General features: G+C 39.3%; 1 protein-coding gene across 19 annotated transcripts in view; it reads right to left on the bottom strand.

Moving 5' to 3' along the window:
• The window catches only part of cacna1c (calcium channel, voltage-dependent, L type, alpha 1C subunit), a 162,039-nt gene that overhangs the window by 17,001 nt on the left and 120,683 nt on the right, over positions 1 to 24,355 (bottom strand). For 9 of the 19 annotated variants that reach the window (XM_079335626.1, XM_079335635.1, XM_079335638.1 and 6 more), the window contains 21 exons: positions 23,987 to 24,188; positions 23,503 to 23,623; positions 22,809 to 22,923; positions 22,151 to 22,274; positions 21,987 to 22,056; positions 21,681 to 21,813; positions 21,358 to 21,487; positions 20,228 to 20,287; positions 19,754 to 19,860; positions 16,685 to 16,772; positions 16,479 to 16,586; positions 16,287 to 16,339; positions 16,037 to 16,183; positions 15,660 to 15,861; positions 14,920 to 15,078; positions 14,655 to 14,765; positions 11,759 to 11,842; positions 4,762 to 4,857; positions 1,986 to 2,123; positions 512 to 577; positions 57 to 148 (listed from right to left, as the gene is read on the bottom strand). In XM_079335626.1, the coding sequence (XP_079191752.1) occupies positions 57 to 148; positions 512 to 577; positions 1,986 to 2,123; positions 4,762 to 4,857; positions 11,759 to 11,842; positions 14,655 to 14,765; positions 14,920 to 15,078; positions 15,660 to 15,861; positions 16,037 to 16,183; positions 16,287 to 16,339; positions 16,479 to 16,586; positions 16,685 to 16,772; positions 19,754 to 19,860; positions 20,228 to 20,287; positions 21,358 to 21,487; positions 21,681 to 21,813; positions 21,987 to 22,056; positions 22,151 to 22,274; positions 22,809 to 22,923; positions 23,503 to 23,623; positions 23,987 to 24,188 (2,406 nt within the window). Of the gene's footprint in view, positions 1 to 56; positions 149 to 511; positions 578 to 1,985; positions 2,124 to 4,761; positions 4,858 to 10,825; positions 10,910 to 11,758; positions 11,843 to 14,654; positions 14,766 to 14,919; positions 15,079 to 15,659; positions 15,862 to 16,036; positions 16,184 to 16,286; positions 16,340 to 16,478; positions 16,587 to 16,684; positions 16,773 to 19,753; positions 19,861 to 20,227; positions 20,288 to 21,357; positions 21,488 to 21,680; positions 21,814 to 21,986; positions 22,057 to 22,150; positions 22,275 to 22,808; positions 22,924 to 23,502; positions 23,624 to 23,986; positions 24,189 to 24,355 lie in introns of all 19 variants that reach the window. The other 10 variants (XM_079335630.1, XM_079335633.1, XM_079335636.1 and 7 more) reach the window with 6 other exon arrangements.

The raw sequence follows: 24,355 nt of genomic DNA, 5'->3' as shown, positions 1-24,355 counted from the left end.
TGAGGATGATGAGGGAGATGAAGGCAGGTGATTGGGTGTGTAGTCAATTTGCTCACCTGAAGAGCAGCAGCACAGCCTGAGGGAATGTCTGGAAATTATTGTTCCTGTTGATCTGTGTGTGGTCCCGCAGTGCTATTTTACCAAACATCTGTGTACAGGGAAGGAAGTAGTCACAGCACACAGGGTATAATGTCAGCACTGTCAGGAGGAAGTGATGTCAAAGAAATAAAAAATTAAAGTCTGTCTGTCTCCAGAAAAATCAGAGCAAATGGGTTTCCCTCTCATCAACAGGGAGATGGTACGAAGGAAGGACAGACAGAGGAAAACTAAGGACAGAGACTGGCAACAACTAGAAAAAGAAACATGGAGGGAAGGACGACGTGACCGAAGAGCAACTCTAGATGACAAGACTCCAAGAAGACAGACACAGGACAGGGCCAGCTAGAGGAGAAGGTGAGAGAGAAAAAAACACACAACAGGGAGGGAAACAAAGTGACAGACAACAGCTTACCTGCATGCCGATGACAGCGTATATGAAGAAAAGCATCACTATAAGCAGAGCTACGTATGGCAGAGCCTAAAGAGGAGAGACACACATCAGCAACAAGTTTTTGACAGTATGATACTGCAGCAAGGCTGGAGTCAATTCATTTTCATTCAATCTCACACCTAAAATTAGTCAATACTTTAGGAAACCATTGTGTACAAAAAAAAAGACAAACTAACACAACATTTTTTTTTTTTTGTTTAAATCCGGAAGTGATGCATGAACAAAATATTGTTACATATTGAATTGAAAGTGAACTGATCTGCAGCCCTGTGTGGCACAACACCAAAAAAATCAAGGGCAAATCATCTGACTTAGTGGAGTGTAAAACCTGTAAAATACAAACTGCTCTCTAATTTGAGCCAGGAGACACCCGTTGTACATGGCCAAAAAAGGGCAGTCTTGTATGTCTTGTATATATACACATCGAGAAAACTGTTTTTAATGAAGTGCTGGCTAACGTTTGTATATGTTTTGATGTAATCAAATGGCAATTGAAACAGCATGAAGTGTATAGTTTGCTAAAATGCTGTTATATCCCCATTATTGCAAAGACTTTATTTACACAAAAGGGCCCGTCTCAACTAGCACAAGAGAGAGAACAGAATGTTTTCATTTACCCCTACCTCTCTATCAAATGATTTAATTTTTGGTGAAGTGCTTAGTTATACTTTTCTACTTCTTAACCTGCCTACAGGCCATAGTTAGCCCTCAGGGGTTAGTAGTAGGATGTTTGAAGGAAACGTGAGTAGAAAGAAAGAGGAGGGGAAAGAGGAGAGATGAGTTAGATAGAGGATAAAGAGATTTCTGGTCAAAGTTATTTTTTATTCCTGCCTATTTCTCAGTTTCATGTCCCTAAAACCCTCCCTGCCTACCTCTGCAGTAAGACGTCTAAACCTGCTATCTGTTACTTGAAACCATTTCTCTTTTTTCCCTCCTTCTCTGTGTAAACAGCCCACCATCCCACCCTTTGTACTTATGCAAAAATAGAAAGCGTAGACAAGAAGGGAAGGGGCCTGGAAAGGAAAGGTGGCTTAAGAATCCACCAGGCTGAGTTTACACACGAACAGAGACCTTTAAGCCCCATGTGACTCAGATATGAAGCTACAAGGTGTTTTACACATTATTAATAACACCTAATGAGCCTATTGTGGATACATTTAGCAGACTATCATTCTTTTGACTGAATTTAATCAGTTAGGATTTACATTATAGCAACTACATATGGCGAATAAATCTGAGAATTACTCTGCCAACTTTGGATCAAAAAATCTGTAATATATTCTATTTTGTGTGATATCAAGTTTAGTTGAAAATAGCAATTAGGCTGTCAAACAAGGCTCCAATTTGAGTCACATTAGTGTTAAAACTTGCAAATTCCATCCGGGATAAACCCAACCCTACTGCTCTAGCATGTTCTGTCCGGTTCTCCCCTCACTTGGAAGGATTTGATGAAGGTCCACAGCAGGGTCCGAATCCCTTCCCCGCGAGACAGCAGCTTCACCAGCCTCATCACGCGGAACAGCCGGAAGAAGGTGATGGAGATCCTGGCGTTCTCTTCAGAGTTCTGCAGTCCCTTTTGGTGGGGTTTGGTGTTTTTTTTTCATAGAAAAAACACAGGACGCATGAGGACACGAGCACACGGGTAAAGGTGGGACACAAACGCACACACATAGACACACAGGTAAAGATGATGACACAAACACACAAACAAACGTGGAAATGAAGACATGAAACATTCATATCCATATTACCAACCACAAATTTGTGGATGTTAATATGTATAAAGCAGACACACACATACACACTGAGTTAATAAATGGAGATCTGCGTCCTACTAAATCCCATCAAAACCAACTGACAAAAGAGATCTGGGAGAGAATCGGGCAATCATGCTTTTTTTATCTGGCTTCGTGGAAAAATCACTTGGCAACAAGAGACTCCCAAAGCATCCATCAACTATCTGAACACACCGGCTTCTACCACTCCTTGACTTACTCATAAACCATAATGTGCAATCGACAAGTTGAAGATACACTCCATTTTACTGTCTTCAAAGGCACCTTACTGAGCAGTCAACACAACAACATGTAACCTTCAGTCTGACTATTAGTCCCACCACTTCAATGCTATTATAACCAAGGGGAAAAACTACCATCTGGGTGTTTCTAAAATACACTAGAGGTCATTTAAGGGCTTCATTGACATCATCATTTGGAATCCCTCTGAAGTAATTTATCCAACTAAGCTGAAAGATTTTGAATATCCTGCACCAGTGTGGACTTAAATTCTAATCGCTGAGACCAGGCCAGAGAGATTTCCATCGATAGAGGCAAGCTTATTCATAAATCACTGATAACAATTCACAACAGATTCTGACATAAATCCTAGCCTCCAGGCAGATTCTGGTTTCAATAAAATGTGCAGGCAGGCTAATTGTTTCACTGTCAAGGGGAAAGTGGCCTTCGTGAGACAAAATCCGGGATGACCATTGGGGGGGATAAAGGTATTACCTCCCAGTACTGCCACTTCTTTCTTAATGAGAATCTTCTGGAAACTGAATTCATCCTCTTAATCATTTTATTTGCAGAACCTTTTGCAATGAACATGTTATACTTTGACTCTCAGAGTAGTTGGAATACTTTGGAAAATGTGCCGCCGATCAAAGCGTACCTGGGTAAAGAGTTGAAGTACAAGCCTGAGAGGCACTGCAGCTTTCTAACTGTCTATTGTCCCAGTACTTGTACTTGTCCACAGGAAATAACCCAATGATGAAATATTCAGCCATCTCGCTGAGTGCTACTCTATTACACATTTATTTATTTATGCTGCTGCTGCTGCTCATTCTCGGCGACCAAAAAACTGAAAAACCAAGGCAAACATCAGGATTTATGTGACGATTGATGCACTGAGTACGGCAGCTATGAACCTAGTAGATCAAAATATATTACAGGCAGAAGATAAAGCAGATAAGGGCTAAGACACCAGTGAACAACCCTCACATCAACAACCATGGTGCAAAATGACAAATACGCTAAAAACTATCGACATGTTTCTGCAAAAATCAGTGAGTATCCTTAAAAATGCAGAATTTCTACCATAAGTTCAACCTACATCTGCCCTCACTGAGAAAATTAAATGTGAACACAACCTCCAAAGTTGTTTCATGCCGTTTGTGTTTTTCCAAGAGGCCATCAATTCTTTATGCTAATCCCACAGATGTAACAGTGTGGCTATAAAAAGAACTTGCCATTCTCCTCACATCTCTATGCAGTTTGGGCTAACAGATATCATTTCTTAATTTTCAACAGAAGGGTTGAATGGGCTGATCTTGTTCCAACAACATTATTTAGGATGCTTTAGACTTACTATTATACTTTAACTCTGGGACGGATTGGGTACTTTATAGCATAGATGAGACGTTTTGGTGTTGACACTGTTGTTGATAAGTAACCCAAGACATAAGATGTCCCAAACTCCACAGACAGATACGCTGAAAATGACAAATCCTTCTAAGGATTCAATATTCTGTATGGCATGTAATACCCCAACTGGACCACAGTGGGGACCACTTCACCACTGAGAGAGAGCGGGGTAGTGAGTGAGACTGGTACAGTGACAGTAAGTGCAACAGATAGAGAGTGGGAGAGAGTCTGAATATGAAGAATAGTTTGAATTATTCAGGGACATAATAACAAAGACTGATTCACAGGTATATAATATAGACAGACAGATAGAAAGAGAGGTAGACTAAGAGGTGGCAGGCCAGTGGAGAGCAGTGAAAGGAAGAGAGACAGCGTGATAGCGTGACCATGACGGCTTGCACTGTTGGCGAAGCACCAAAGAAACCCAACACATGAGCGAAGGGGGAGCTGCAGGCCATGGGGGAGCCATGGAGGATAATAGCAATGCCACTCAAGGAATGTCACAAGACTTAAGTTACACTAGGCCTGCACTATACAGAGTTCTTCACCATACACATGTACAGACATGTATATATATATATATATAAATGTGTAAAAATAGGAGTAGAACTCTTTGCATGCTGAGGATATAACAGTCCAAGCAACAGGGGAGAAATGCCAGGACAACAAAAAGCCCAAAGTTTCAGGTCATACCATGGATGGCGTAGCAGAAAGAGGGATGGAAGGATGAAGGGATGGAGGGATGTTGGAGGAGGTTAGGAGGCGGGCGAGGTTACCGTCGGCTCGTACCATTGGCCTTACCGCAGGGGGGTGAGAGGAGGAAGAGGAGGAGGAGGAGGAGGAGGACGAAGAAGAGGAGGACGAGGACGAGGAGGAGTCAGCTGGCTTTAAGGAAATGCAACAAAGATCAGCACCAGAGCAGCGCCAAGACGTGTGTGCGTGTGTGTCATTGTGAATTTAAGGTGTGTGTGTGTGTTCTATTGTGAGAGTAGTGAGAGTTTCACACCAGTTCAGAGCAAAAATTACCCACACAGCACCAGAACAGTGAGGGTTCAGCCTTAGATCAACCCTCACATGGTGGAAAGGTGAGAAAAAAAATTACATCTGGGCCAAGAGGGAGAATTCTGTACAATATTACGAACTGCATATTGAGCCTGGGCCAATCCTCTGTGAGGGTCACATTGGGTGAAATCCCCTCTTATTACACTACTAGAAGACTGATAAATATAACTGTAAGATATTGGGAAATTGCTGTGCAGCACCTTGGGGGCCAAAATAATGAATGATGGTCTGGGGCAAGCACAAAGGGGAAAGGAACTGTACGTGTCTTTGTGCAACCCTGTGTGTGGCATGTGAGGCCATGGGTTTATATGTGCAACTAGGGGCGCTTCTGTAGCTATCTGTTCTGCTTTCTGCCAGCTGAAGCTACAATACAGTAACAGTGGTTGAAGCTTTACCTTTAATTCAGACTTAATTTACCAAAAGCATCTTAGCATTTCGCAGTTCACCCCATGTCTCATTTGAGTATGCAACATTCAAGCCATTCTTTGACCAGAGAACAACTGTTAAGTCTATGTGATAAAAACAAAGTGAAGTTGAAGTAGTTTGGTGCCTAAGCCATATTTAACAGTGATCATTTTGTATTGTTGACCACAAGTCATACATGTTGAACATTTGTCCACAAAAGTGGAAAATCTGACGAGATGATGCTTGTCTATGTCTGGTTACTGGAGCGCTTCATTTTTAATTATTTTTCTTAATTCTTGCTTTTTATTGCTAGTTTGACTGGTTTATTGTAATTTGGCATGAATGTAAGTGATTATTGCCTTGTCATCATTGCTTACTACCTTCTAGCTTTGCATGCGCCTTGCAAAGTGATCATATGTATTCATAGAACAATACTAACAGCTACAAACAAAGCTGGCATACTTGTTAAATTAAAATGATGTTGGAGAAAACTTAAATGAAATGCATGCATTGGTGAATAATACAATCACTTTTATAATTTTGCTGAGCTGTGCTTGCTGCAGTGAACTTTAAACTACTACTACAGAGGCATCAGAATACCACAACAAGTCAGGAAGTAAAGACCATCTCATTCAGTTTTACTGATGAAGATGATTTAAGATGCTTTTGGAAATTCAAGCCAACAATTAATAACATAACACTGACACAAATAAGACATACTGCAGGGAGACAGCCCCTTGTGGTCCCTGGCATTACAACATTTGACTCTGCTGTGAGTGATAGATCCACTAAGAGTTCAATCTATGACTCGGGAGCTGTTCACTCCGCTTTGGTTTGGACTCTGTTAAAACTCCTCAATACAAATAATGCAACCTCAATCCCAGTCCTTTGGATAAAGCAGAGCTTGATCAGGGAGATTTACATTGAATGAAGGAAAAGGGCAAGAGAAAGAAAAACAAAGAAACAAGAGAAAGGGAGTAGTAAAGGCGAAAACTGAATGGAATAGGGAAAGGGTGGAATCAGGGAAATAGGAGCAATAGAGTAAGGAAAGTTAGGAGAGCAAAGGAAGAACAAGCCACAGGGCAAAAGTAGAGTGAGATACAAGTAAAGGAGGGAGGGAAAGAATGACGCATTTAAGGGAATTTTAACAGAGCCGTATACACAAATTGAATGAGCAAACACAGTAATGTGATTTAATCTAGTAGACAATGATTTATACTTGTACTGCAAGAACATTCTCTGTGCAACTTACACAACTTATTTTAGGACGTCTGGAGTTTTTCAGTAAAGGTAAATTGAGAATATTATTTTATTCTGTATTTGTTTGTGTGCCAATGTGTGTGTCTAATTAGAAGAGCTGAGACTTTCCAACGTAGAGGGAAGAGAAGTGGAGAGAAGGAATGTAGGAAGGGAGGGAGGGAGGAAAAGTGATGGATACAAGGAGGATGAGTTGGAAAGAATGCCATAAGAGTGGCTTTCAATCCTTAAAAGTGCAATGCATCCAAAATACAGTAGATTATGTGTGTTTGCATGTCACTAAGAAAACAGCAAGTGGGATAAACTGCAAAATGTAAATCTGAAGTTACTTCCATTTTTTCCAAAAATAAAAGGTGTGAATCAGAATCATCTCTCCTCAGTATTTTTCTCATGTGAAGCAGACAATTGCAGAGACTGCAGTGTTTTTGTGGCCCTGAGGGATCTGTGCATGGGGTGTAATTTTTCATAAATATACAGTGGAGCTTTCAGGTTGAATTACAGTGCAGATGTGAGTTTCTCTGATTTCAGCTCATTTGATGTGTGAGCTAATTGTTTCCTCACATTGCATTTCATGTTTTCAAGCAGAAATACAATCATTTCAGACAGTTCAGTTGGTAACATGGGTTTCTTTAGAGCATTGCATAATTAATCTGAGGTTTATTACCTTTTTGTTTTTTAAAGTTTGATCCTTGTATTGTTAACATGTAATAATGCAACCCTTCATTTCATTTGAATGTGCTGAGATGAAGAGCACACTACATGTTTATATTAGAGGGGTTTTGAAATACGTCTGAGATATTATTTTACACACAATGCATGAGAGACCCATGTGACCCTGCTTGCTTTTCAGATAAACAAGCAGCACCACCAACCAATGAGAAGGAAGACAGAGAAAAAGAGAGATAAACATCCACAAAAGAAGAGTTAAGAGAAACGTAAAAGGTCAGAAAGAGGAGAAGAGAGTTGAAGAGGAGAAGAGGAGGCATTCCGAATAGAGATAAGGAAAGGAGAAATAGATGCAGTCCATACTGGCATCGCCTGCAAGACACCGCTCAGAGCAAACCACTACCAATCTGCTCACACTACTTCTACTCAAACCAAAACCAGAAACGTAAAAAGAAACCACATAACATTTAAGAAGCACCCGCAGGTTGCAGGGGAGAATTAGAGACCCAGGATTAAGGAAGCATTCTAAATCGAAGACCACACAAAGTGCTGCTAATCCAACAACAAGCACCCAACAGAGCAGCGAAGTGGGTGATCTCATACTGAATATTTTTTTGGCCATTTAATATTTACTGAAGGCGTAGGGATAACATTTTAAAAGCTGGCCTCCTACTGCACTTCACTCTGTACTTAGGAATGCAATATAAGAGAGCGAGCTGTTGACAAACTGCTGCTAGTTTGTAATTGCATTGCTCAGTACGTTAAAAAAAAAACATCCACTTGTGCATGATGAAATTCAGTAGAAGGCTTAAATCTAAAATGTCTAACATGACAAGGTAGAGTTCAACAAGAAGTCCAGAGTTTTCACAGGATTTAAGTGCGGAGGGTTTCTTAAAGAAGAAAAATAAAAAAAGGTAGCTTGGGAATCGCATCACCCAAATCATTAAAAAACACAGGAGAAAAAGGAAAACAAAAGACTTGGGGCATGCCTTTAGGTTAGGGGTGAGAGAAAGTCAAACAAATCAACCAACACAATCAAACCAAAGGCAGACTCCAAAGCAAAGTGTTCGATGCAAAATCAGTGACTTGTATAGATGACAAAGATGTATATCTCTGGCCCAGCTGAACTCAGCATTCAGTATCTAATCAATCACTGGTTAAATATTGTCAGTTCCCAACAGACATGTTATATCTTAAATCGATTTACTTGTCAGCCTTTATTTAGTCTCTATATACTGTATTTATTCATGTACACAAGCATACTTAGCTTTACGATCAGCTCAACTCTATCTCAGCAGGATGTAGAGTTATTATTGACCTCAGAATAAGTTAATGAAAAACAAGAAATATCTAAGTGCAGGTTAGAAATGATCCAATGCTGTTTATGCAGAGCTGAGTTGGCCTCTCACAGGAACAAATGGATTCCCTTTCTAAAAGGCAGGAAAACAACTGCCAAGCTCACACACCCTTGGGATACACTAAACCTTATTTGTATGCCTGACCATTGCTGTCTGAGGTGAAACACACTGCATTCCAGCATCAGGGAACACACTGGTGTACCTGTGTGCATATCTTTGATTTGCTTCATGACCTCAAACCAGCAGCAGCGGTATAAGAGGATTTCAGAAGCTGCATTATATTGCATTTCTGCTTTAATGTTAATGTATCCATAATTGATGCAACATTATCAAATATGTTTAACTTAGCTGAGACTTAGTGTCTATGTTTTCATCTATAGTGGAAAATAGGATATAAGTAAGGATGCAGTGTAAACACGTGCAACCCATTAATTTGTTTCTTGCAAATAGTTCACTGGCAACGTTTTTAAGTATCCCTCTTGTTGCATGACTTCACTGTGAAACATTGGCAGAAACAAATGAATTAATAAATAATGACTTCAAAAGTATGTTTGAGTACTACATCCATAAGGTGATCCATAGAGAGATGAGATGCTGTGGATTTTAATTTGCTTTGTAGAAAACCAAGCAGCGCTGGTAAATAATCAATGTTAGTAAAGACTAATGAAGCCTCCACCTGTACTTTAACTTAACCTTGAGTCATTCTTCTGAGGACACTACTGGATGTTTGCTGCTAAAGATGTGCACACTAAAGGTGAGGCATCAAATGTGACAGAGACCATCACAATATGAAGTTTTTTATGGGAAAATCACTGTTTTGTCTAGTCCAAAAAAAGTATTCTCTGGCAATGAGCATGCATTGTAAAACATATCCTCTTTTAAGGCTGAATAGAGTTGAGTTCTGTCCAGGCTCACACAGCAGTTTGGATGCTTGTCAGACTATTCTCCTGCCAAAGAGCACTTTCAATATAACATGAATAAAACACCAATTATCCCTGATGTGTAAATACAAAAGACACTCAACATTTGACTTGTGTTTGGGATAGTCATTCTTATTCAGCCCCACTGTTGACCATAGGGCACTCCATGTTGATAATAAATGAATTCATACATACATCTACATAAATTTCACGGGACCTGACTAAATCCATTTATGGATCAAATTGTTCCCCATGTCTGCACATTGCTATTGTTGGACAAAAAAAGCAACAGCAAGTTGTATTTTCCTCATTTGAATTTGAAGTATCCCTGGTGATTTATGGACTGAGCGAGTTAAATAACCCTTGGGTCAAAATGCCATTGTTCGAAAATGAGAATATGTATTTGCTACTTTTTCTGAAAATCATTCTTATTCAGTAATGCAGAAAACATTACATACAGTACCAGGCCTTGATATACCATCTTTATATCAGTCATGCTATACAGCATCCATCATGCAAAGGGAAAAGACACTGTCCCCTTTGGCAGTGACAAAAGATCAAATGAAACCATGTGAAAACAAACCAAGTGCTGAGACAATGCAATAGGTTCTATTGGCAAATGCAATAGTTTTTTGATGCTATGCTTAGCAGACCGAGTCCTGAATACCTATCTGAAGCAGTTTCAAATATTAGGATCCTTACACATAATAATACTACAAGAAAGAAAGTAAAGCTATATTTATAGCCTTAGGAAGTAATTAGTATAAACTTACAAAAATAGAAAAAAGGTTTGGAAACAAGTTGATTTAAACAGCGTATATTACTATTTAAACAATAAATAATATCATGAAGAATATTCAAAGTTAGCTCTCCAATGTCCAAGTTAAACTAAGTTTGACAAAATAACAATTTAGTTGAGTTTCCAAGCATAACTGTTTAACTTAAAGCTTCATACTGTACGTTTCAATGGACACAAACCATTGCATGTGCACTGTTTTGATTGTGCCACATCTGGCTGCATTCACTGCCAGACTTCAGTCCTGTCTTCTGTCCTAATGTGGTGCGGCTGAAGTTTTCTAATTATTTGAAAGCATGCGAGATGAGTATCAGCGCTCGGTCTGTTTGTGTGTGGGGGAATGGCAGAGCAGGCAGGCAGGAAGGGAGGGAGGGAGTTTGACTACTTACGTTAACCTCAGTGATCGCTATGTCAACAATGCTACCCACAACTATCAAGGCATCAAAAGTGTTCCATGCATCAACAAAATAATGCTGCGTAGGGGTGAAAGAACAGAAAAACAACAGAAGAAAAGGACAGAACATAAGAACATTTAAAAAAATGGAAAGAATGGCAATGAAAAGAGAGAGGAGAAAAAATAAGATTATATACATGAACACTGAAGTTCTTAGTAGGACAAAGGGACAGAATCAAAAGAATTTAAACAGCAAAAAAGAAAAGAAGGGGCAGTCTGAAAGAGATGGAGTGCAGAGGTAGAGCAGCGCCGATTGTTCATGCTTTTACATGAGAAGAAAATACAACAAGAACAGTAAATAACAAATTGCAACAAAACCACAACTCAAAAACGCCGCTGTTGCTGCAGTTTAAAAAAGAAAAGAAATAAATGTGTAAGTTGTTTAATGATTGGTCAGTGAGTTAGTTCAGTTAGTGAAGGAAACAGACCTGAGGACATGTCACAGTTTCACAAAAAGTGGAGAAAAAAAAATAAAAAACTTGGAAACATCTTGGATACCGTGAAGGATAAGGAACGAGAACGCCGGACAGAAACCCTTTTCATTCAAAGCTTCACCTGCCTTAGATCCCTCTATTTTTTTTTTAAATTTAAAAACCTACTAACAGGATAATTCTTGCTCAGGAACCCTTGTGGTTGGCATCCCCTGAGTCGCAACGGCCATCTTGGAGTCAAGGATGGAGGGAGAAAGGAAGCAGGAGAAAGAAGAAGTAAAGAAAGAAGGAAGAGAGATACAAAGAGGAAAGACAGCACAACACAAGATAGCGACAAAGGACAGGAGAGAGTCAGGAAATGAACAGTTGAGGAGAAGCAAGAGGGCACAAGACAGAGAGAAAGAGGGAGTGACAAGGAGAGTGGGCTTCGTACTTACGTTGATCTCACTGAGAATGACGTCTATAATGCTGCCAATTACGATGAGGAAATCAAACACATTCCAGGGATCACTAAAGTACCCCTACACAGGATGAGGTGAGCAAGAGGAGGAGGAGGAGGAGGAGGGTAAGAAAGGTAGGTTAGAAGGAAAACAACATCTGCTGCTACTTCGCAGCCCTCTTAAGGTGGTATGAGGTCGTACAGTACACAAAGGAAACAAAGAAAAATCAGCTAATTTGACCCTACCACATGAAGGAATTTTAATTCTAATTCTAATGAACCCAATCAATTTGTTTCCTCTGCAGTTTTGCTTCATCAAGAGCAGCTGGATTTCCTGTCAGGATGGCGTGTTAGATAGCAGTTACTTAAGCATGTTGGGGCAATTCAGTAAACCTGTGGCAGTGATTACACTAAAAGCTCGCTTTGTTTACTTGACTTATTGTTGGCAATTCATTAGCAGCAGTAGTACAAAGTGAGCATTTATGAAAAACATCCACATAGCTTCAGGCTAAAATGGAATAATTTCAGCTGGTGAAATGAAAATATGTTATATAAACTGAAAAGGAGAACTTGTTTTCTTTGCACACTTGACTTTTCATCGCTCTGGGCTTGGAGGGCTAATTATGTTCTTCTGTTTTCAACGACATGTTTTGTTACAGGATTGGAGAAAAACTGATTCTCATTGTATATCTAAACCTTGTTTGACATCTGATCAGGGGAAATAGAAGAATCCCTTTTTGGATAATAAGATGTGAGGCCACTGTCTTTAAAAAAATGCTGTCGCTTTCAAACAAGCCACATAAAGTTGAACAGTATGCAAAGAACAAATCTAACGTAACGTTTTGGGTCACGAACGCACATATTTTATAATTCCATGCTGGTAGAAAATCTTTCTGATCTATTTTAAGCTTCTTCATCTGTCAAACTCAGCTGGATTATTATCATCATAAAAACAACCCCAAAACTCTTTTTAGGCACTTCAACTGCAGCTGTGACTACATACAAAGTACTAAACGCTTTTCTTTGGATTGCATTTTCATTTTAATCTAGTGTTTCTTTCTGGTTAGAATATTAACGCATTATCAGTTATACATTAGTATATAAATACATGTGTGCTGTGATTGAGTTGGTTTGAATCACTTCCATAGGCACACATTAGTTTCTAATTATAAGTGTAACAATGTGCTCAGATTTTCAGAACCTTCCAACACTTTATAAAAACACAGTTCAAGTGTCAAAATGAAACTGAATCTCCTCAGAGGAAGAGGAGAGAGTGAAACCTGTTCAAAGTTTTTAAGTGTTAACAAACAGTTCAAATACAAAGAAACACCGTCCTGGAGCTGACCCCACTTGTGTGTGTTTATGGCTGTAATACCTGGGAAGAAAAGTGTTAGTGAGCTGGTCCTCGGTGCGGTGGCTGTTTGAAGAAAAAGGTTTATAAAAACAAACCACGATTATAATACAACAGCCAGAAGTTGAAGGTCACACACACAAGAAAACTAGTGCATTTAAACGAGCAATGTTCAATGTTGGCTTGGGAACATGTCTTCATGTTGCACTTACTCGTTACATGTAGACTGATTTGATTTTCAAAAAGGGAATGAGTGACTATTTGAGTGGTAGCTTAAGGTTTACAACTTGTTATCAATCACAACTCAGGAGAAACTCTGACTCACACATTAAGAAAAATATAAATAGGAGCTGCAAAGCTAATTTTAGAAATCTGGCATTTTACTTCAACATTACATAACATTTCATTTATAATGCAGTGCCGCATGAAGGCAATTCCCAAGCTTTAAAAGTTGTCCTACGCAGTTTGGAGGGTAAGATCCAGCTGGAGCTTCATGTGCCTAAAAACAGAGTAAAGTATGCAGAATGTTGCACAGACCTAATGGTAGACGTACATCATTATATACAAAAGTAATTACATGATAACTAGATGTCTCCATTACATCATCACATTTTAAGGACATCAAAGCATTAATGTATTGTCAATTGTACCTCACCTACTAACCAGCTGTAACTCATTGTATAACATAATTAAAACAGTATAACTTATATCCTCTAACACAAAACGTTCTCCTTTTCTTTATAAACCCCAGGAGGTTGGTTTGAATGATTCTCTAAATGTTGTTAATTTTGTAAGAACAGGAGAAAGGTAGGAAGCTAAACTGAGAGAAGAAAAGAGTTGCCTTTGGCAGGGGGTTTAATCTCACCTTCATATTTAAAGAAGCCTGTGAGTAAGCTGAACAGAAAATGACTTGAAGTGTCATTGTTGCTTGTTTGAAATAATGTAAAAAAAATCATCAGTTATTGTAAAAAAAAAAGATCTTACCAACAGCCTGAACAGAGCAACAACTTAAGCCTGACACTGTAAAATCAAAAGATGCTTTTGCTATTGATTTTGTGAAAGGATTTTCCACTAACCCAGCTATAACAGTGAGAATAATTCCCATCTGTAACTGATTAAATAGATGACGCATCAGGAAATTCTGTGATTGGACCAATATAGACACAGAGCTACAAAGCAACAGCGGGAGGGTAACAAGGGAGCAGTCAGATTAAAAACCACATGAAGCTGTTCGCTAAACAAGTTTGAACTCTCTGATGTCATCATCATCACCGGGAGGAAATCAAACAGATTCAGTTCAACAACAGTCAGGAGTTATTTACAATAACTGTGAGGAAATCATCAAATGCTATTTAATGTTGTAGTCTACATTCATCTATTATAACACATGAGTATTTATGGGAAGGTCTCTATAGTTGTTTGATCAAATCCTTTGCTGTAATCTACTGAATGCAGGAGATACCATTAACTATGCTGCCCTACTTTACTTAACTGTACTTTCCTATGATGCTGTTCTATTCTGCAGCTATAGAGGTGGACTTACCCTGGGTTTGAAGGCAATCAGTTTTAGAATCATCTCCACAGTGAAGAGTCCAGTGAAGAGCATGTTAAGGATGTTCATGGCATCGTTGAAATTTTTAGTCTGGCCATGATGCTGCAGAGACACGTAAACAGCTTGTTAATGTCCATAGAGATAGAGCAGGCCTGTTTATAGTAGTTGTTTAAAGCCCTGATTGGTATATTTTCCCATTTTATTCATTTCAACTTGCAACCAACAATAAGTATAAATGTGTGTGTATATGACTTACCTGCATGGCCAGACAGATAGTGTTGAGGAGGATGAGGGTGAACATCAGGTACTCAAAGTAGGTGGAGTTGACCACATACCACACCTTGTACTGGTAGGGATTCTTGGGGATGTAGCGGCGCAATGGGCGAGCCTTTAAAGCATACTCCACACACTGACGCTGTGACAAACAGGGACATAAAGTGAGGAAACACAAACCAAGACACTTGCCTTTGACATATTAGTGAGGGTGCACCACTTTGTTTTTCTTTACTCAGACTGTGTTGGAAGCAAGGATGTGCAATTGTTTTTCTGTTAGTCCTAAAAAAGGCCTTTTTTCCAACTCCTACATTCTCTCTGCTTATTTCCTCATCATCACAGAGAACACAGCTGCAGGGACTTGGCCTAGCTCCTTCTGTTAGCGCAAGTCTCAGCCCCTGTCTGAGGTGCTGCGGCTCCCTCCTGGCTGCACTCCTGAAGTAGTTCAGCCCCCCCCCCCCAAACTCATGTTCAGCCTCTCCAGAATCTCCCATGTCTCCCCCGCCTTCCTGGCCTTCATTCTCCCTCCCTTGTGCCTCCTGAATGACAAAATGACTTTCACACTTCCGTCAGAACAGCAGAGTCACTCTGCCTTTTATTGTAAATGGAAAACTCATACTTATTGTCTGTCCTGCTGCTGAGAAAACATAAAACTGTACTTTTACACTCACAGACGTGTGCACATAACAATAACAGTTGATATTAAACCCACAGAAACCGTACCTGGTTCTTGTCAAGCTCACAGTTCTTATATTCCTGCTCTCCTTGCTCCTGGAATGTGACGATGACAAAACCGACGAAGATGTTCATCATGAAGAAGGCGATGATGATGATGTAGATGATGAAGAAGATGGAGATGACAACGCGGTAATTGTAGATGGGCCCGACATCCTCAGCGTGAGAGTCTATGGCCCGGTACAGTAATCTGAAGAGAGGAGGAAGATGAATTATGCAGGACGGCAAGAGGAGAAAAAAGAGAGGGACTAAACTGTCAAACAGTTAAGGAATAATAGAATAGGAAAAAAAAAAAAGGAAAACACGTGTGCATATGATATGCAAATGTGTATATTCATGTGTATTGTGTTTGTACGTAGACGCACCCTGGCCAGCCCTCGAAGGTAGACACAGCAAAGAGAGCCATCATGCCTTGCAGGACGTCGTCAAAGTTAAAGTCACTATTCTCCCACACCCTCAGGGCTCTTTCAGGCTTCCCAACATCACCATCCTTATACATAATGTAGGAACCTCTGTGAACACAAGCAGACAAACACAAATTCACGTGTTTTATCCAGGAGTTATGTTTTAAGAGAGAAGTAATAAGCTTGTGCGCTGACGGGATGAATCTCTTACCTGCATTCTGCATGATTTTGTTTAGAGCTGTCGGTACAGGAGAAGAATTTGCCCTGATGGAAAAACATCAGCAACTCAGTATTAGACAAAAAAACAACAAGAGGAAAACATACAGTTATGGCATTATCAGTGATGACATCCACGAGGCCTGTACGCAGGTCTAGACTCTTCTTTTCTTCCTTTTGTCTTTACCTTAAAGAGCTGTACTCCGATACAAGCAAACATGAACTGCAGTAACGTTGTGACGATGACAATGTTGCCGATGGTCCTGATGGCCACAAACACGCACTGCACGACATGCTGCAAAATACAACAGAAATCAAGGTGAGTTAATTTATCGTTAAGAAGAGTGCAAGTGTTGACTCTGTGTGGGGTGTTTTTTGCACGAGTGCTCTAACCTTCAGTCCCTTGGCTCTGTTGATGGCTCTCAGCGGTCTGAGCACTCTCAGAACCCTCAGGATCTTCACCACGTTAATTGCACTGGACCTGAAACACACGGGGGGTTAACCTGCTGACCAGCACATCACATTAAACACACATTTTACTGTTTAGATATCGTCTCAAAACTGGAACCACTCACAGTATGTTTAATAGCATCTGTGATGAAGCTTATTAACAAAAGCTAAAGCAGTGGTTAAAAAAACTGTGGAGACTGAGACGACTTGACACGCTATGGAAATAAATCGAGCAACTGAAAAAATGATCTTCAGAGACGTAAAAAAAAGGGTATATTTTTAATTTGACTAGGGGAAGAATATCATTTTATATAAGATGTCTCAATTATAGACTACTATATATGTTGGAAAAGAAACAAACCTCAACTACCTTTTAAACAATGTTATCTTATATCTTAAAAGTGAAGCACTAAATTGGAGGGAGGTGAATTTTTTCCAGATCAAAGACATGATGATTAAGTAAGATGGCAAAATAAACATGAACTAATAGTAAACAACACAAATGTACATAAAACACAGCACAACACATATACATACGTTTCATGTACAAACACACACGAGTACAGCACAAATATATCCACACCAACACACACAGTTTACTAGCAAACAGAGAGTTACTGTGCTGTAAGAGAGTTTCAGGTCAAGCCGAAGGTCAAAGAGTGTGACCTCCGAAAGGAAGTGGATCAAAAAAAAAAAAAAAGTCTTACATAGTAACCAAAGGAATTTAATGAATACCTTGACATTTTGATTTTTACCATGAATGCTTGAAAGAGCTGCAACATTAGTCCTTCTGTTATCTGAATCTGGCTTTCAAACTGTGATTGTCACGATTTGATTTAAACAGCTTTTAAAAATGTTTCTAGATTTTAACGTCAGCATAGAAAGCAAAGCAGTTATTCAGGTAACTGAAGAACAAATGAAGGGAGGTAGAAGGAAGAGAGCATATTCAAAATGTCAATGTATCCTTTTAAGGGAGTGACTTTCAGAGGGGCAAAGAAGTGATTCAAGGGGAGTGATATTACTTTGTGTCGGCTTTGAACAAAAGAGTGAGGAGCGTTGTGCAACGTTTTCAACAGGAAGGCAACATTTTAGGGAAGTTAAAGGTAGTTCACGCAGAGTAGGATGTTATCAGTAAGATATTACAGTCAAACCAACTGCTCTAATATATTCTAGTGTTAGTTCGATACATACACGTTCGATACATTACCTCTTTAAGGATGAATATCTATACAAAAGATACAGATGTGCTTCAGTTTCTTGGCTTAGAAGAACGATTCACATTTGATAACATTTGCAGACTGCCTAACTGTGACCACTTTAAAGAGCAGAGATTCAGTTTCCTTCCAGAAATTATGACATCACACCGTCCCCAAACAAAATGTCGAGACTTCACGATGCAGGACGACTCAATCACCCCATGTTATAGATATACTGTATATGTGTTGGGATCTATTTAAAGGCTCAATGTGCGACATTTTTAACGTAAAGCAGAAATCCAGTATATCCTCTGTAAATAACTCTCTGGGTCATGACTGTCTACAATGAGTGAGTCCCGCTGTCTGTCATATTGTCTGAGCCTTACCTACACTGTATTTACAGGGACAGGGTGGCCGGTCTGCTCATCCCCTTGTGTATTAAAGTGGTTTAAGTCAGGGACTAGAGCTCACTGCTAATTTGAATGTCACATGAGCGTTTTTAGATCATGATCATTTTGTCTAAATTGACATGCAATGTGAAGCTACCAGCTAACTAAAGGGCACTACTATCAGCCAGGTAGCACAAAAATGCAGCTCGAGTTGTTTTGGTTTCATGCTGGAGCTCAAGGAGCGACATCTCCTGGATCCAAAAAGTCACACATTCTTCCTTTGAGGACTAGTTTGTATTTCTTCTTTTCTCTAGCCTCGCTTCAATGTGAACAGATACTTCAGTGAGAACATGGCAAAAGATTTCATAGAAGAGTCCTACTCCAAGAGGCCCTCTGTGATTGTGTTATTATTGTTAGCAAAACAGCATTGACTTTAAAACTACTGAATGAAACAGCATAACAATTAATTTGACTGTGATATATTCAAGACAAATCCTGCACACAAACTACTTTTAACAGGCAAAACCACTCAGTTTTAGCATTCAGGTGTCATTTCTATGACCTGGGAGAGTTCAGCAGAGTTTGACCCGTTGACAAGTCTATGACAAAGACATCAATATTTACCAGATATGATGGTGACAGAAATATAAGAGGACCCATAATCAAAAAGATACTCTTGAATATGATCCCTGCGAGCAGATATTTAGTGCTCATAACAACAAAACCCCTCAGTTATGATCAATACTGTGAAATCCTTCTAAATGGTCTACTCAACCCGTGTTAATCACATCTCATTAGAGTCTTAGTTTTCATGTTTCTTACTTTTAATGAGGCTTTAAATTAACTCTCCAAGACCATAGAAATACCAAAATCAAAAGAGTGACACTTTTACACATTAAAGGTGAAGGTCTGTTAAGGGGGTTATTAATACAGACTAATGTGGACTTACTTCGAGAAGTCTAGACTATTAAGCGTTAGAGACAGAGAGTGTAGCATAGCATATTAAACATCAGAGATATTGCAGTGTTCAAGGAGTTATTTGCTACAAGAAGCAGAGAACATTTTTAATAAACATCACAAAGAGAGAGATTGGGAGTAATGAAGTGTAAAGTTGTTAGAGAAGAGAGAGAAGTGTGAAGCATGAGGCAATTTACAAATGAAAATGTCCTCACTCAGCCACTTAGCAATTTGATCTGTGTGTTCTTAGATTGGACAAGGAACTTGTACACTTGTCATTACGTGGCTGACTAGTCCAGTAGTTTAACATTTAATAAAACAAGTGTGTGTTTGATTACACTCAAAGATTCACTGGCAACATCCATGGAACGTACTGCCAAATAATATTGTTAGTATCAGTGCACACAATTCTTACCAAAAGCAGACAACAACTGAGAAACATGCGATAGAAAACACAAAGTTTCACTCACTGTATTCCAGAGGAGATGAGAGACACACTGACAACCACCAGGTCCAGAATATTGAAATAGTTTCTACAGAATGAACCTTTATGGAGGAATGCTCCATAGGCTGTCATCTGTCGGGGTTAAAGTTCAGATTTTGGAGTCAAACAAAGAAGAAAAAAGTCAGATCTTAGTAATGCACATGGGGAATACGTACCTGCAAATTGTATTTCACTTTGAACTTACTTTACGAAAGGTTGACTACCAACTACCATGGTTGTTAAAAGTTATGTGAAAGTCATCTCTATAGAGTTCTCTACCCTTCTCAACAGGCTAAAACAAACATCAAACCCCTGTTTGCTGCCAGCATGGCAAATCAGCTGCAAAGAACTTTAGACTGTAATGTGTCCTACAAGTAGAAAATGTTTCATTAGAGTGGTAATACATGAACGAGTGCACTAGCAGGCCAACTTGTCCTACATCTTCATTATTAAATTCTACCTTAAGTATGATCTCTATGGTGAAGAGTCCAGTGAAGACATGGTCTGCATAGCCCAGAATCTGAAACACACCAAGAGTGTTAAGATGAAGATTTTGACATCCATGCACTACACATGAGTGTTGAACAGTAATCCTTGAGTTACATGATTAACATACAGATGAAGGTTCATCTGCCATGCTTTAAACAGTAAAACAAAACTCTATGATACGGCATGTTATCTTATTACAAGTGTTCTCGACTAACATGCAAATATTTACACGTAAAAAATAAAGAGAGACAAAAGAAGAGGGGCAGATCTTCAGGGGTTTATGTTGAACTCATGAGCTACTGTAAGATATTCTTTGATGACTCCACATTACACTGAAATATTAATGAGGCTCAGGTCTGAGGATAATACATTCAGATTCAACTTCAATAGACTTAGAACAAAAGAGCAGTCGCTGGAAAACAGGATGTATTATTTCATTAAGGCCCAGAGCAAGGTTAATTTAGTTGGACTAATAGACAGAGGTCTATACTGTATCCAGGGAAAATAGAATAAAGCAGATCTTTATTGGCCCTCGGAAAGATGCCTTGCTCACTATGGGATGAATAATATAGAACAGACACAGAACCAGTCTTTTCTTTACACTAAACTGTAGCTTACAAACAACATCCATTAACACTAAACAACATTAACGTACAAACAATAAGTTGTTCTATTGGGGGTTATAGCTACAGTGCAGATTCAAAAACAGTAGAGGTTATTAAAAGACATTTTTCATACTTTGGAGATGGGAGATGGGATTAACTGTGCATACGTTTTCGTTGTTGTGTGAGTAAGATTAGATTATTCCTTTACTTTGGATATGAAAGTTAAATGATCAAAATAAAACTTAACAGTCATTTCACATCTTCTTAACAGGAAGTTAATCACAGTTGCTGTCCCCTGGCAGAAATCTCACTCGGTGCAAAAGGTCAGTCTATCAGTGCTGGTAATGATGACTGTAGTAATTACTTCAATTCACAGCTATGTATATCTGGGTATATCTGTCTTTAATGAATGCTCAACTGTGTGTGTGTGTGTGTGTGTGTGTGTGTGTGTGTGTGTGTGTGTGTGTGTGTGTGTGTGTGTGTGTGTGTGTGTAACCTGGTTTCTGAAGGAGTCGTTCTTGACCGGGTCTTCTGCAGCCAGACTTATACTGCTCAGCAGGATGAAAAAGAGGATGAGGTTGGTGAAGATGTTGTGGTTTACGATCTTATGGCACAGGACCCTGAATCTAAAAAGCAAAGTGAAAGAAATAGGGATTGAGATAGAGAGAGAGAAAGAGAGAGAGAGAAAGAGAGAGAGAGAGAAAATCATGTTTGAATCTCCAGTTACAAAAACACGTTGGTGATCACAGGAAACAGAGGACAGTGAGGGCGGGGCTAAGAATGGAAGGTAGAGGAATGAACTGAAGGATCCTCTCTTACTTATTGGTGTCGCTGAAGACAAAGAAGGCGCGGGCCTCAGGCATGGGAATAGCCTTCTCCTTCAGCTGAATGTCAGAGAGTGGCCGCGGCCTCGGGCCCACTGGCATCTCTGGTTCATCGTCTTCCTCGTCTCCTGATGGGAGGGAGAGAAAAACAGTTTGGACAAAGAGAAATAGAGGGAGAAGTGAAGCTTACAAATCATATCTCACTGAGCTCATATTACTAAGTTGTTTTTTTTACATCACAAACTGAAAAGTTTCATTTTCAATTCTTCTAATAAGATCTTTCATCACACATATAGATCACCTATGTAGTCATTAGCAGGATATGGGTTCTTCTCCTCACTCTCATCACCACAGTAGTCATCCATGTTGATCTGCAGAGCAAGCATAACAAATATTCCTTGATACAAAAACACCCTAAATTACTCAACTATTAAAGCAAGTATCATTGTGTGTGTCTCTTTGTACCTTAGTAGCAGTGTTGGTCTCTCCATCAGAAGTGATGGACTTGAGCTCTATCTTCTCCTTCTTCTCCTTCTTCTCCTCCAAAGGCGGCTTCTCGTTGTTATGACGCTTCTCAGGGCTGGCCAACCTACAGAAAGAGAGAGAAAGGATGATGCTTACAGTACATCCATCTCACTGAAAGAACAAAATAAACACTTGGCTTCAGTGGTGTGGTGTGGTGTATTTCAGAGTGCTGTTGTGATTAAACTAAAAGGACAGTGGATAGGCAAAAGGTTGTTTTGCATTACACTGCTTCTCTGATCAATACAGGTAGCAACCAAGAAGGAGACATTTAATGATTTGTGCCACAGAGGGGATTCCATTTACCTAAGCTTCACAAAAAAACCTGTGATAACTTTGCTGACAAATGAGCTTTTTTCGGCAATGAGTTGCAAATATTGACCATAAAATCGGTTAAAACAGAAAACAAAGCAGCAAATGTCATCCTGCCTTAAAAAGCTTCAAGTTTGTGTTATAATTATTAAACATCTTTCTTACTTTCACCCCTACAGTACCAGCATCCTTAAATGTCTCGGGGCATTTCTGTCTATTTTGGATGTTGTAAGTTTAAGGTCTCCTTTTTCTGCTTTTTGATTTCATGTTTTCTTGTCTAACACTTTACCTGGCCAGTTTCTTCCTCTCCTTCTCCTCCTCCTCTTCTTTCTGCGCCGATGTCAGGCTCTCAGCATCTGCCAGATTGTCCACAGCGATGGCCAAGAAGACATTCAGCAGGATATCTGATCAGAGGTGTGGAGTGAAGGATGTTGCTGACCCTGAACCCTATGGGGTCTGGGCTATAATTGGCCATTTTTGATGACATCTTTTTATTCATCTTAAAAACACTTTATCTGGCCTTGTGTGGTATGATTTTTTCAGCACAGCCTTAAATGTATGAATTTACAATTATGATTTCATTTTGACATACTATATTAACACACTGGACTTAAATTCACCAAAAAATCATAAAATCCGAGTAGAAAAAAACAAACATATTTTTTAATGTAAAAATCACAAACGTGAATAACAAACACTTTTGTGTGTAGGTAAGGCACCCATTGTGATTAACACTTTAAATTTTCTGTGACAGTTCCAAAATTAATGCTAACCATCATGATGGTTAGTTACAAACAATCCTGGTAGGCGACCGTATGTGACTTATGAGTAAACTTCCCTGCTATTGAACGTCACTAAACTGCTGCTAATGCACAGCAACAAACAAAATGTATACCTGAAATCTTCTGTCACGTATCAGTCGTCCAACACTAGGCTACTTTTTAACTATCTAAGGTAAGGCTCGCTCTGCTGCAGCAGGATACAGTTTCCACAGATGAAGAGGATGATGAAGTAGATGCAGACCAGCATGCCAGGAAAGGATGGTCCACCATAAGCCATTATACCATCATACATGACAGAGTTCCAGTCCTCTCCTGTCAGGATCTGTAGAAGGAAAAACATGGGAAAAACCCAACATACAACAGAAATACATTATAGCCCACAAAAGAAAAACTCTAATTTAATACATTTGGATTTAGTCATCTTTTTGCTGAATCATATATTTCTTTTTCAAAACTTAAAACTTTAAAACATTTTGTATTTCAATCTCTTTTTTTAATCTTCCTTCTCATTTAATTTAAGTTATTAATATGTTATTCAGTAACACATTTTGAATTTATATATGCTTAAAAAAATGACTTTACATTTTAATTGGAAAGAAGAACTCCCATACATGATACATGACATTTCATTATATTGTAAAACTGCTGTAAGTCATAGAAGAGAGACAGTCTGCAGCTGCATTACCTGAAACACAGTGAGCAGAGACTGGGGGAAGTTGTCAAAGGTGCTACGTCTGGTCTCGTCAAAGTTGAATTTCCCCCCAAAGAGCTGCATGCCGAGCAGGGAGAAGATGATGATGAAGAGGAACAGCAGGAGCAACAGGGAAGCGATGGAGCGGACGGAGTTAAGCAAAGAGGCCACCAAGTTTGACAGGGAGTTCCAGTATCTGAGGGAGAGATGTCCATTTAATGAGAGTGAGCAAAAACAACAGACCATAAATCAGAAGATATCTTTTAAAAACATAGCACTATGTCTGACTAATTTTCCCAGATGTCTGACATTTCCCCCCTGGATTGTGCATCCTGAGGATATTTGGTATTTTGATATTTCGCA

Source organism: Symphodus melops (assembly GCF_947650265.1).
Source record: "Symphodus melops genome assembly, chromosome: 22".
Taxonomy (NCBI): domain Eukaryota; kingdom Metazoa; phylum Chordata; class Actinopteri; order Labriformes; family Labridae; genus Symphodus; species Symphodus melops.
This window is presented reverse-complemented; position numbering and strand designations above follow the sequence as displayed.